Source organism: Martes martes (assembly GCF_963455335.1).
Source record: "Martes martes genome assembly, chromosome: 17".
Lineage (NCBI taxonomy): Eukaryota > Metazoa > Chordata > Mammalia > Carnivora > Mustelidae > Martes > Martes martes.
This window is the reverse complement of record NC_137905.1, coordinates 57,241,102-57,251,681: the sequence shown is the minus strand read 5'-3', so window position 1 is coordinate 57,251,681 and position 10,580 is coordinate 57,241,102. Positions and strand designations below refer to the sequence as shown.

Here is a 10,580-nt window from a genome sequence, read left to right as displayed (position 1 = left end):
CTGCGCACTGGCTCGGGGACGCGGACGGGGAGAGCCTAGGCCGTTTCCGGTAGCCGAGCTTAGCAACATGCGCGTGCGCCCTGAGTGTCCGCCTCCTAGGGCACCGCCCACACGCTCCGGTCGCCCAGTGAAGACACGCCCCTCGGCATGCACCGAGCCACGCCCATCTTCTGGCTTAATTAATTACTTAAGCCCCACCCACTGCCTCAAAAATCAACCTCCTCGGCCCCAGCGCCACTGCTTCTCCTGCTCTTCCCGACCTCCGGGTCCCCAGGCCCCAGCTCTTTCTTCTAAACCAGCCTTTCAGAGGTCTTTAGCTGCACCAAGCCCCCCGCGTCAGCCCCGCCCCTTCCCCCTAAGCCTCTCAGTCTCCGGGTTTCCCTTCCTTACTCCCTTCTTAGGTACGCCCTTTCGCTCCCCTAGGCCTGAGTAAGTCATGCCCATCTCTCAGCTTCCCGCCTCCCCTAACCCCTTGCTCTCCTGAAGTTTCCCTTGAAACCTCTCCTCTCCTCCTAATAAACCCGACTCATTCCTTCTAAGTCGCTCCCACCTTCTGCCTGCCAACCCCTAAAGCCACCCGAGCCCCGCCCTAGTTCTCCGCACCTTCCCCTAAGCTCCGCCTACAACCCTCACATACAGCCCTTCCTCTCGGTCCCAACCCTGCCTCCTGCTTCCTTAGCCCCGCCCCCTCTTGGCCCCGCCTCTAGCCTTACCAAAGGCGTAGGGTCTGCTCACAACCCTCAACTCCGTATTTCCTTACAGTGTCAGGACAAAGAGATGGGGCAAGGTAGTGGGTGCAGGATTTCCAAGATCTGGCTGGAATGGGGGATGAGGACCTAAAGTCACGTTTGCACAGAGGGGTAGAGTTTTACTCAGAGCGGATATTTACAGGGAGTCCTTTGAGGTCAGCTGGAGACGAGAGAAGGGACAAAGACTTCCTCCAAGACCGCCCTCAGCGCCAAGAGTTATAACAAGGCACGTGACATGGGTTCTCCCAAATTCCATGCACTCCCATCAGGGTGGCATAGGGAAGGGAAGGCATTTGAAGGAAGGGCCAGCCCTGGTACCAACACTGATTACACACAGAAGCCAGTAGGCAGAGATTTATTTCCAAGGTCCCTGCCCCCAGGGACCTGTCAGTCCCGGGGAGGGTGGCAGAAGGCAGCAGGACCCAGGAGTTTAGGTCCTCACCCTCGACCCCCTCCCACAACGGAAGACCACCAGGTATGAGGGTGTCCCAGCTTTCCTGCCCAGGCTCAGCACCAGCTGAAACCCCAGCTTTACATCTGATCCGGGCAGCGGTGGCCCAGGGTGTGGGTCATGCCAGCTCTTTCCCCTCCGGCTCCTCCACCTCCTCCTCGGCCCCCGCCGTAGCTGGAATACCCTCGTCGTCCCACGGCGGTTCAGGCCCTGCGTCCGGGGAACACAGGGGCACCCCCATGGCTTCAGGGTGCTTGCGTTTGGCATGGCGCCGGAGCGTGTTGGCCTCTGTGAAGCGCAGCCGGCAGACAGGGCACTGGTAAGGGCGTTCCCCAGAGTGGACACGGTGGTGGTGGGCCAGCTCGCCTGCCTCGCGGAAGCGGCGAGGGCAGAGTGGGCAGCGGAAGGGGCGGAGGCCGGCATGGATGTTGCAGTGCCGCCGCAGGTGGCTGGACCGCTTGAAGGTCTTGCCGCAATCCTTGCACTCATGCGGCTTCAGCTCTGAGTGCGAGATGCTGTGGCGCTCCAGGTCGGAGAGGTAAGGGAAGGCCCGCAGGCACACAGGGCAGAAGTGCGGGGCCTTCTTAGGGCCAGAGCCCCCAGGCAAACCTGCCGCAGACCCCTCAGAGACCGTATAGGGCACACCCTGATCATCGATCAACAGGAGGTCGCTGCCACTGCCGCCGCCCACAGGGGCTGTCACCCCCTGTGCCAGCGGGGGCTCCTGCCCTGACTTGGTGGGGCGGCCCCGCTTGCGAGGGAGGGTGGCCTTGAGTGTCCGATTCGAGGAGGTGGCCCCCCCGGGACGCCGGCCTCGGCGTCCCCGGGGAACAGGAGGAGGTAAAGCCAGAGGTTTCTCTTCCTCCCCCGGCAAAGGCGAAGGCAACGGGTCTGGGCTGGGGGTGTCCATTGAGCAGTGGGGGGCTTGGGTCTGGGCACTGGAGCCGGGCTAAGAGGAGAGAGGGGGCAGCCGTCAGTGCAGGGAGGGTCTGGAGCATCCCTTGTCCCCCAACACCTCGCCCATCCCTTGGTCTGTGTCTCTTCACCTGGGCATGGTGGACATACACCTGGACAGTTAGAGCCACACTGGTGGGTAAAACAGCACGGCAATTCTGTACCGGTTGATACAGAGGTCACACAGGTGTGTCCTAAGCCTCCCTAACTCTTGTCCTAGAAGTTCAGGGTCAACTTGAGCCAAAAGGAAAAAAAAAAAAATCTTCATGGGAGAATAGAATAGAGTCCAACTAAGGGTAGGGGCCAGTATTTCGATCCTCAAAGCAAAGAGCCCACTAAACGTGAGCCATGGAGGCCCAGAGATGTTTTGTGCCGCTTCTGATTGGCAGAGTGAGAGGAGTGGGAGTTCAGGACTAGAAGAAAGGGACTGGTCGCAGCTGATGTTTGGCTCCGAGTCATGGATGAAGAAACGTGCCAGAACTGTTAAGTGTGGGCTCCCAAGTCAGAGTTCTGAGTTCAGTTCCGAGGTCTGCCGCTCAGTCTCTGTGTGCTCTGGGGCAAAGTGCTCATCTCTCTGAGCCTCAGTTAAGCCTTTTGCAAAAGAGGACGAATGCTTGCTCCTATTCACACAGACATGTCATGAGGATAACACACAGAGTGCTCAGGGCACACCAGTGCCTCGAGATATCCTGGTGAGTGGCTAAGCTTCACACCAGCCCTCTGAATAACGGTACATCACCCCCACTTTGCAACTGGGGAAACGGAGGCACAGGAAAGCCAAGTCAGTTGTCCAAGCCCTCTCTGCCAGTAAGCAGCAGGACCAAGACTCAAACCAGATCTCAAGGGCCCCAATGGTCCAGGGAGTGAAAAGACATGGACCCAAGGAGACATGGGGACCTCATGGAGTCCCTTACACCTGGGGCAGAGTCCAGCTCTGCCGCTAATGATCAAGTGACTTTGCTTCTCTGGGCCAGTTTCCACCTGGGTCAAACAGATACAGCAGCGTTGTTGGTTGGTAAGAGTAAGCACTCAATAAGCTACCGTCATCGCCACCACCACCACCACCACCCCCAGACCCACCACCTCCGTCATGTCATCGGAGCCTGGGACCACGAGACCCAACTAGGGTGTCATGAAGGGGAGTGGGAGGAAGGCAGACGCGCCGCTAACAGCTGGGGCTGCAGGTGCCAGTGCACCCCCTTGGACCGGGCACACAGACTGAAGGCCAGAGAGGGGCCACCACTTTTCCACGATCACAAGGTTCGCTCCGCTGGGAGGGCCTGGACCAGAACCCGAGTCTCTGGAACAGTGCCCTCCGCCCTTGCCCCTCCGCTACCCCTGTGCAAGCGCGCGCCCGCCGGCCCGAGCGCGCGGGGCGGGCCCTGCGGGGGCGGCGGCCAATGAGCGGCGCGCGGGCCACAGGACGGCGAGGGCCGCCAGGAAGGGGGTCTGCGCGCGCGCGCCCGGGCCGACTCCGCGGGGCGCGAGGTCGGCGCGCGCGCTGCGGCGGGCGCGGAAGCAGGTGTGGGGGCGCGCTCCAGGAGCGCGCGGCCCCGGGCCTCCCCTCCCTCCGCTCCCCTCTCCCCGCCCGGACCCCCGCCTCTCGGGTACCTCATTTGCATGTCGCCTGGGCTCGCGAGTGTGCGCGCGCGGGGGCGACAGGGCCGGCGCGTGGGAAGGGGCGGGGGCCAGGGGGCCCTGCCCCTCGGCGGCGCGCGCGGGGACGGCCCCGCCCCCTCCCTCCCCCACCCCCTCTCCGAAGGGCCCGCGCCCGCGGGAGACAAAGAGGACGCGCTGGGTCCTAAGGACCGGTCACGTACTCGCAGAGAACACGCGCCTGCGCGCCCATCGCCCTCACTGGCCCCGAGCTGGAAATAACGCCACCAACACATTCCCAACCACGCAGAAATGTCTTTCCTCCCACAAAGCACCCAGCAGGGTGACCCAATCAAAGACAGGTACCGCAAGGATGAGGAGCGGGAAAATGGCTGCTTGTTCCCGTAATTAACATGGCGCCTGATTGGCTTCAAAGCCCCCCGCAGGGAGGACAAGATGGAACCTGCTCTTTCCTCCGAGCTCTACCACAGTGGCCGAACTTCGATTTTCCTTTTATCCTGACGCAACTCTACCAGGAAGATTCGGAGGCTGCGAAAAGGAAATCAAGTCTGCCGTGATTTACGTTAACACCCGTCAGGGCAGGCACGGAGGAGAAAGAGGCCGAGCGGGAAGCTTGTTGCCCTTAGTCTGTATGGCGCCGGGCGTCACCCTAGGCCCCGCCCCCACCCTGCCCTCACCCAAGATGGCGCCATCCTAGCTTCTCCAACCTCCAGTGCTAGGGGATGGGACGGGAAACGGGGAAGGGCGGGCGGTGGGGGTGGGGGGGAGCCAAGGGGGCGGGAGAAAGGAGGAGTGTGGGGGAGAAGGGAGCCGAGGCGGAAGTCGAGGGGCCCCCGGGTGGAAGTGACGCTGCCCCCGCTGCCCAAAATGTCGGCGCCCAGAGGGAGGTGTAAGTAATTAAAGAGAAAAGCCGACTGACTTTCCCGGCCTCCTGGGGCCGCCCCAGGGCTCTAGAACCCCGGCTGCGAACGAGCGAGGTGGACTCGCCCGGCTGCGGGTCCCGCCTGACCTGCTCCCGTCCCGGGTGCCCCAGGCCGCACCTTTTAGGGACAGGGGGGAGGGGCACAAAAGGCCGGTACTCGGGGCCTCAGTCCCAGAGCCGACTTGGTGGGGGGGGGCGGGAAGCCCTGCAGGCGACTTGGTGGGAAGGAGGCGGGGCTTCGTGGTGGCGGGGGCGGAGCAATAGCAGGGAGGAGCTTCCGAATGGGCGTGGCTTAGAATGGAAGTGGGCTGGGCTTGAAGGATGGAAGGGACCTACTTGGGGCTGAGTGGGGAAATGGGGCTCTAGGCGAAGGTGGGCGCAGCTTAGGGTAGAAGGGGAGTAGTTGGTCTAGGAGTAGGCACGGTGAGGTGATGGGATTGAGGTGTGCAGTTTGGCGAGTCTTAGTGGAAATAATAAGTCTTCGTAATGTAAGTGCGGTGACTTGGGGGGGAGGGGCTCCCAGGGGAAGACTGAGAACAAGGGGTTGAGGGGAGGGTCTTGCAAAGGACGGGGCTTCCTTCCAGGCTAGGTTTCAAGGAAGAACGAGTGAGTGGCGCTTTGGAGGCAGACCTTAGCGCAGAAGAAAGAGATGGTGGGATGTAGGAAACTCAGCGGACAGTAGTAATCAGAGCAGCTTGCCTGTAGAGCCCTTGCTGTGTGCCCTGCCTAAGGGAGCGCGCAGTGTGCACTGCCCCAGTTTTGTGTGGTCCTCACCTCCTCCCCCTGCGGTAGGTACTCCTGTTCTCCCGCACTTGCAGATGGACGGAAGCAGGAGGTTCCAGGACGGGTTATGGTCGCCCTGAAAGGTTGACTCAAGTGCACCTGGCCCCAGATCTCTGTCCTCTCCTTCCCTAGGAATGTGAATCTTTATCTGAAGATGATCTTCGCTCTTGAAGAAGAGTGGGAGGGCCTTTCAGAGGGGAAGGGTCTGGTCAAGGAATGCAAGAGGCTTTGGGAACAGTGTGGGGACTTTGGGAGGAGTAGGTGGGGCGAACAGTGGGCGGGGTTTAGAGAGGAGTGGGGAGTCCATCGGAAAAGAAGGGGAGAGGCTTCAAACCGGCCCAGTAGGGTAGAAGCCACCTGGCACTGACAAGGGAGATTGCCGGAGGAGCGGGAGAAGGGTTTGTAGGAGAGTGGGAGGGGCTTGCAGGATGGTGGGTGTGGCTTGGAGGGAAGTGGGAAGGGTTTCCAGGGGACGGTGGGTGGGTGTGAGTCCAGGCAGCCTGATGGAGAGGGCTCCCAGGCCGCTGACTCCACCTGCCCTCCATGTCTCCTCCCTGCTCCAGAGAGAGCCTCCATTCGCCACTGCCTTCCCACCACGCCATCATGGCTGATACCCCGCTGCCAGTGCCCCCGGTCCCTGCCCCGGCCCCGGCCCCAGCACCTCCCGCTGCTGCTCCCCGGGTTCCGTTTCACTGCAGTGAGTGTGGCAAGAGCTTCCGCTACCGCTCGGACCTTCGGCGTCACTTCGCGCGGCACACTGCCCTCAAACCCCACGCGTGCCCACGCTGTGGCAAGGGCTTCAAACACAGCTTCAACCTGGCCAACCACCTGCGTTCGCACACCGGCGAGCGGCCCTACCGCTGCTCTGCCTGCCCTAAAGGGTTCCGAGACTCCACTGGCCTGCTGCACCACCAGGTGAGTTCCGCAGGCTGGACCCAGGCTGGCCTCCCCAGGCTGGCCACACCCTTGGAGCCACAGGGCTCCACGAGGGGCAGCAAAGAGCGCTGTGATCTCTGATTTAGCCTTACAGTTCTCCAGGAAGGCACTATCAGTCGAAAGGACTCGTCGCTCAAAGTCTGTCTCTGCGACTCCCAGACAAAGGCCAACGTCTGTAAGGCACAGTCTTGCACCGTACACTGGCCATATTTCAAGTGCCCAAGAGCCATACGTCGCTGGTGGCTGCCACATTGGTCAGTGGCAGATATAAAACATTCCCATCATTGCAGAAAGTTCTTTTGGACAGTGTTTGCTCTAGAGGTTTGGAGAACAAACCTTGAAAAGCCACCTCCCACGCTAGGGGATTATAAAAGCTCCTCTCCACCTTTTCCCAAAATCCACTGCCAGAGAGGACGTCAGAAAGTTTGTCAGCCATAATTCTAATTTCTAGGAATTGGGTCGTTCTTTAGTGATGATTTTACCCTATCATCACAAGAACCCTGTGAGGTGGTAGTCTTATTGTGCCCACGTTACAGAGGAGCAAAGCAGAGTCCCAGAGATGATGTTTACTTGTCCACTTGTCACTGAGAGTGAAAGGCAGAGCTGGGATTCGAACCCAGGTTTGTTAGTGCTAAGAGCCCTAGTATTTGGCCACTCTCCCAGGGAGTCCCAATCTCCTAGGTGGGCTTCTTGAAAATGAGTAAGAGTCCGGAAGACCAGGAGAAAGAGCCTTCCACCTTAAGGAAGAGCATGTGCAAAGGTCCTGAAGAATGAAAGGACCGAAAGAATGCCAACATGACCCAAATTAGAGAAGACAAGTGAGAGGGTTGAAGCCAGATGGGGCTTTGTAGACACAGCAGGGAGCTTGGCCGCGTCCTTCTGGGAATGTAGGGACGGCAGGCTGGACCCTCAGCCCTGATGCTGTGCTCTCCCTCCCGCCCTCCCAGGTCGTCCACACTGGTGAGAAGCCCTACTGCTGTCTGGTCTGTGAGCTCCGCTTCTCCTCGCGCTCCAGCCTGGGCCGCCACCTCAAGCGCCAGCACCGTGGGGTGCTCCCGTCCCCGCTGCAACCCGGCCCAGGCCTGCCGGCCCTGAGCGCGCCCTGCTCCGTCTGCTGCAATGTGGGGCCCTGCTCGGTGTGCGGGGGCGCGGGGGCCGGTGGTGGCGAGGGCCCAGAGGGGGCAGGTGCCGGCCCGGGCAGCTGGGGGCTGGCAGAGGCGGCCGCCGCGGCCGCCGCCGCCTCGCTGCCCCCCTTCGCGTGTGGAGCCTGCGCGCGGCGCTTTGACCACGGCCGCGAGCTGGCGGCCCACTGGGCGGCGCACACCGACGTGAAGCCCTTCAAGTGCCCGCGCTGCGAGCGCGACTTCAACGCCCCCGCGCTGCTGGAGCGGCACAAGCTGACGCACGACCTGCAGGGCCCGGGCGCGCCCCCCGTGCAGGCCTGGGCCCCGGGGGCCAGCGCGGGGCCCGACCCGGCCGGCGACGTCGCTGGCACGGCGGAGGCCGGCGATGCCCAGGCGGCCTGGGACGGCGGGCTGCTCCTGGGCCGCGCCGGGGGCGGCTTGCCCGAGCTCGCGGGGCTGCTCCCCGAAGGCGGCGGGGAGGCCCCTGCCCCTGCGGCCGCGGCCGAGGCGTCCGAAGACACCCTGTACCAGTGCGACTGCGGGACCTTCTTCGCGTCGGCCGCGGCCCTGGCCAGCCACCTGGAGGCCCACTCGGGCCCCGCCACGTACGGCTGCGGCCACTGCGGGGCCCTGTACGCGGCGCTGGCGGCCCTGGAGGAGCACCGGCGGGCGAGCCACGGCGAGGGCGGCGGAGCGGAGGCGGCGCCCGCGGCCCCGGAGGGGGAGCCCGCGTCCGGCGAGGCCGCGTCCGGCTCCGGCCGGGGCAAGAAGATCTTCGGCTGCTCCGAGTGCGAGAAGCTGTTCCGCTCGCCGCGAGACCTGGAGCGCCACGTGCTGGTGCACACGGGCGAGAAGCCGTTCCCGTGCCTCGAGTGCGGCAAGTTCTTCCGCCACGAGTGCTACCTCAAGCGCCACCGGCTGCTGCACGGCACCGAGAGGCCCTTCCCCTGCCACGTCTGCGGCAAGGGCTTCATCACGCTCAGCAACCTCTCGCGGCACCTGAAGCTGCACCGCGGCATGGACTGACGCCGCAGGCCGCCCCGCCGCCCCGCCTCGGGGGCCGCACTCAGGGCCCGGGGCCAGATCCCCGGCCCCGCCAGCAGGGGACCCCGGCTGGAGATAGGGGGCCACCAGACACCCGCACGGGCCTCTGAGCTGGGGGCAGCAAACAGACCGGGGAGACTCCTCAGCTGCAAGGTCCGGACCTAGGAAGAGACTCCTGAGCACCCCCAAATCAAAAGGCCTCCCCGATCGGTGGGGACGTGGCAGTGAGATGTGGGTGTCTGCAAGTACTTCTCATCTTGAGGACCCTAGTGATAAGAGATGGGCATCCTTCCGCCAAGGAAGACTGCCGCTCTCCCCAAGAGCCATCATTCCCAACGACCTTGATCTGGAGAATGTGGGGGGACCATGTCCCTGAATTTCCCTGGATCCCCCCAAATGCCACCCACCAGTCACTGGTGCCCTCCAAAAATGGATATAGCCGAAATCTGCCTTTCCCCCACCCACCCCATTTCATTCCTCATGCTGAAAGAGGACCAGGGTAGATGCCCCTGCCCTGAAAACCCCTCCCCAATTAGGTGTCCCTCCCCCAGGGCAGAATGGATCCACCCTAATGATCTTCCCCATCCCAAACACTAGAATAGGCTGGTTTGAAATCCCTCCTGCCCAGTAGAATGAACTGAATCAGATACACACCCCTGTCCACTGGAATGGGCTGGTCTAGACTGTGGCCTGTACCCCACCCTCCGTAGGCCAATATGGCAGACACTCCTCCCTCCCTCTAGAGTGCTGGCCAGTCCCCATCATTCCCCATCCTGTGAACTCATCCGAGCGGGAAGTGGTGGACCCTGGGGCTTTCCTCCCGCTCTGCTGTAGCACCTGTCTTTCCATCTCTGTTGGTTTGTCTGTCTCTGTGTTCCTCTCAACCCCAAGGGGAAGGGGGGCTTGGCTAGGGGGTGCCCCCCTGTGAGCCTCGACCTTGCCCCTCATCCCACTCCCTAATGTCTCCAGGGCCCCAATAAACCTCGTCCTGTCAGTCACTGCCGTCTCGTTTTCTGATCCTTGGCTCCAGAGAGGTGGGGGCTTTTCTCCTTGATTTAGGATGAGCTCCCTAAAGAGAAGCAGATCTTTCCTCCCTCCTGACAAAAGTTGAGTCCCTTAGATACTGCACGACCATTAAGATCAGAAATGGCTTAAGTTTCATCTCAGTGGAACCCTGTCCCTTAAACACGAGATCCACCTCCAGTGGACTGAATGTGCCCTTTAGAACCAGACATGCCCTTTAGACACCGTCAATGCCATCAGACAGGCCCCCTAAAAGCGAAAGTGTCTCCTTAAAGAAAAGTCCTACCCCTAAGGAGAGACCTGAATCTTAGAAATCTTAGACTCTGCCTCCAGGTGACCAAATGTCTATGTTAGACACCGTATGCACCCCGGAGGGTAGGATTCACCTATCTGGGCGGAGTGAACCATTCCTCTTCTTCTAGGTACTAGATTACATTCATGCCCGGAGTGCTGCTCTGTGCCAGGCATTGTAATCCTCTGTGGGGATCCAACAGTGGAGAAAATAACTCATGGGGTGTATGTTTTAGTGTTTGGGTGGTGGGGTGGAGAAAAATAAATAAACAAAAGTAATTTCAGGTGGTTCTGAGCATGCCGAAGGAGGGGGGAAGGGTGTTAAGAAAGTGAGTGACCCCGTGAGCATGCCATTTCAGTTCAGGTGTCCCGTGGACATCTCTACAGAGGCGGCATCTGGTCTGAACCCCGACGGGTGCTGAGAGACCAGAGAGCGGATGGGGCCCGAGGAGGGCCAGGTGAAGGGAGGGGGTGGGGGCTCAGGTCCCACAGAGCCCGGTGGGGCAAGAGAGGCATTTGACTGTGCTCTCCAGGCAATCGAACACCAAGATTATAATATTGGAGGATTTGGCCACTCCTGCACTTTACAGAGTTCCCTCTGGCTGCTGAGTCGAGAAGGAACTGGAGGCAGCAGGAGAGATGCGTAGGAGCCTGGCCCGGAGCGGTGGTGAGATACAGGTGGATTC

The 10,580-nt window shown here is 61.5% G+C and overlaps 2 protein-coding genes across 3 annotated transcripts; one reads left to right on the top strand and one right to left on the bottom strand.

Annotated features, from left to right (window-relative positions):
- Positions 1-1,088: 1,088 nt before the first annotated feature.
- Positions 1,089-3,863, bottom strand: ZNF524 (zinc finger protein 524). The gene is made up of 2 exons (XM_080829123.1): positions 3,766-3,863; positions 1,089-2,149 (listed from the first exon to the last, which is right to left on the bottom strand). The coding sequence occupies exon 2, from the start codon at positions 2,108-2,110 to the stop codon at positions 1,319-1,321; it is 792 nt and encodes a 263-aa protein (XP_080685249.1). The 5' UTR covers positions 2,111-2,149; positions 3,766-3,863; the 3' UTR covers positions 1,089-1,318.
- A 726-nt stretch (positions 3,864-4,589) lies between these two features.
- On the top strand, positions 4,590-9,573 carry FIZ1 (FLT3 interacting zinc finger 1). Of its 2 annotated transcripts, XM_080828867.1 has the most exons (3): positions 4,590-4,660; positions 6,040-6,391; positions 7,360-9,573. In XM_080828867.1, exons 2-3 carry the CDS (start codon positions 6,080-6,082, stop codon positions 8,560-8,562), a joined length of 1,515 nt encoding a protein of 504 aa, XP_080684993.1. In that variant the 5' UTR covers positions 4,590-4,660; positions 6,040-6,079; the 3' UTR covers positions 8,563-9,573. The 2 variants fall into 2 exon arrangements, with proteins under 2 accessions (XP_080684993.1, XP_080684992.1); XM_080828866.1 differs by lacking the exon at positions 4,590-4,660 and having other exon boundaries at positions 5,930-6,391.
- Positions 9,574-10,580: the final 1,007 nt, after the last annotated feature.

Excerpts from the sequence above, each read along its gene's own strand:
- ZNF524 (XM_080829123.1), bottom strand. The coding sequence starts at position 2,110 with ATGGACACCCCCAGCCCAGACCCGTTGCCTTCGCCTTTGCCGGGGGAG.
- FIZ1 (XM_080828866.1), top strand. The coding sequence starts at position 6,020 with ATGTCTCCTCCCTGCTCCAGAGAGAGCCTCCATTCGCCACTGCCTTCC. Across the intron at positions 6,392-7,359 it reads CTGGCCTGCTGCACCACCAG|GTCGTCCACACTGGTGAGAA; the intron begins GTGAGTTCCGCA and ends CCGCCCTCCCAG.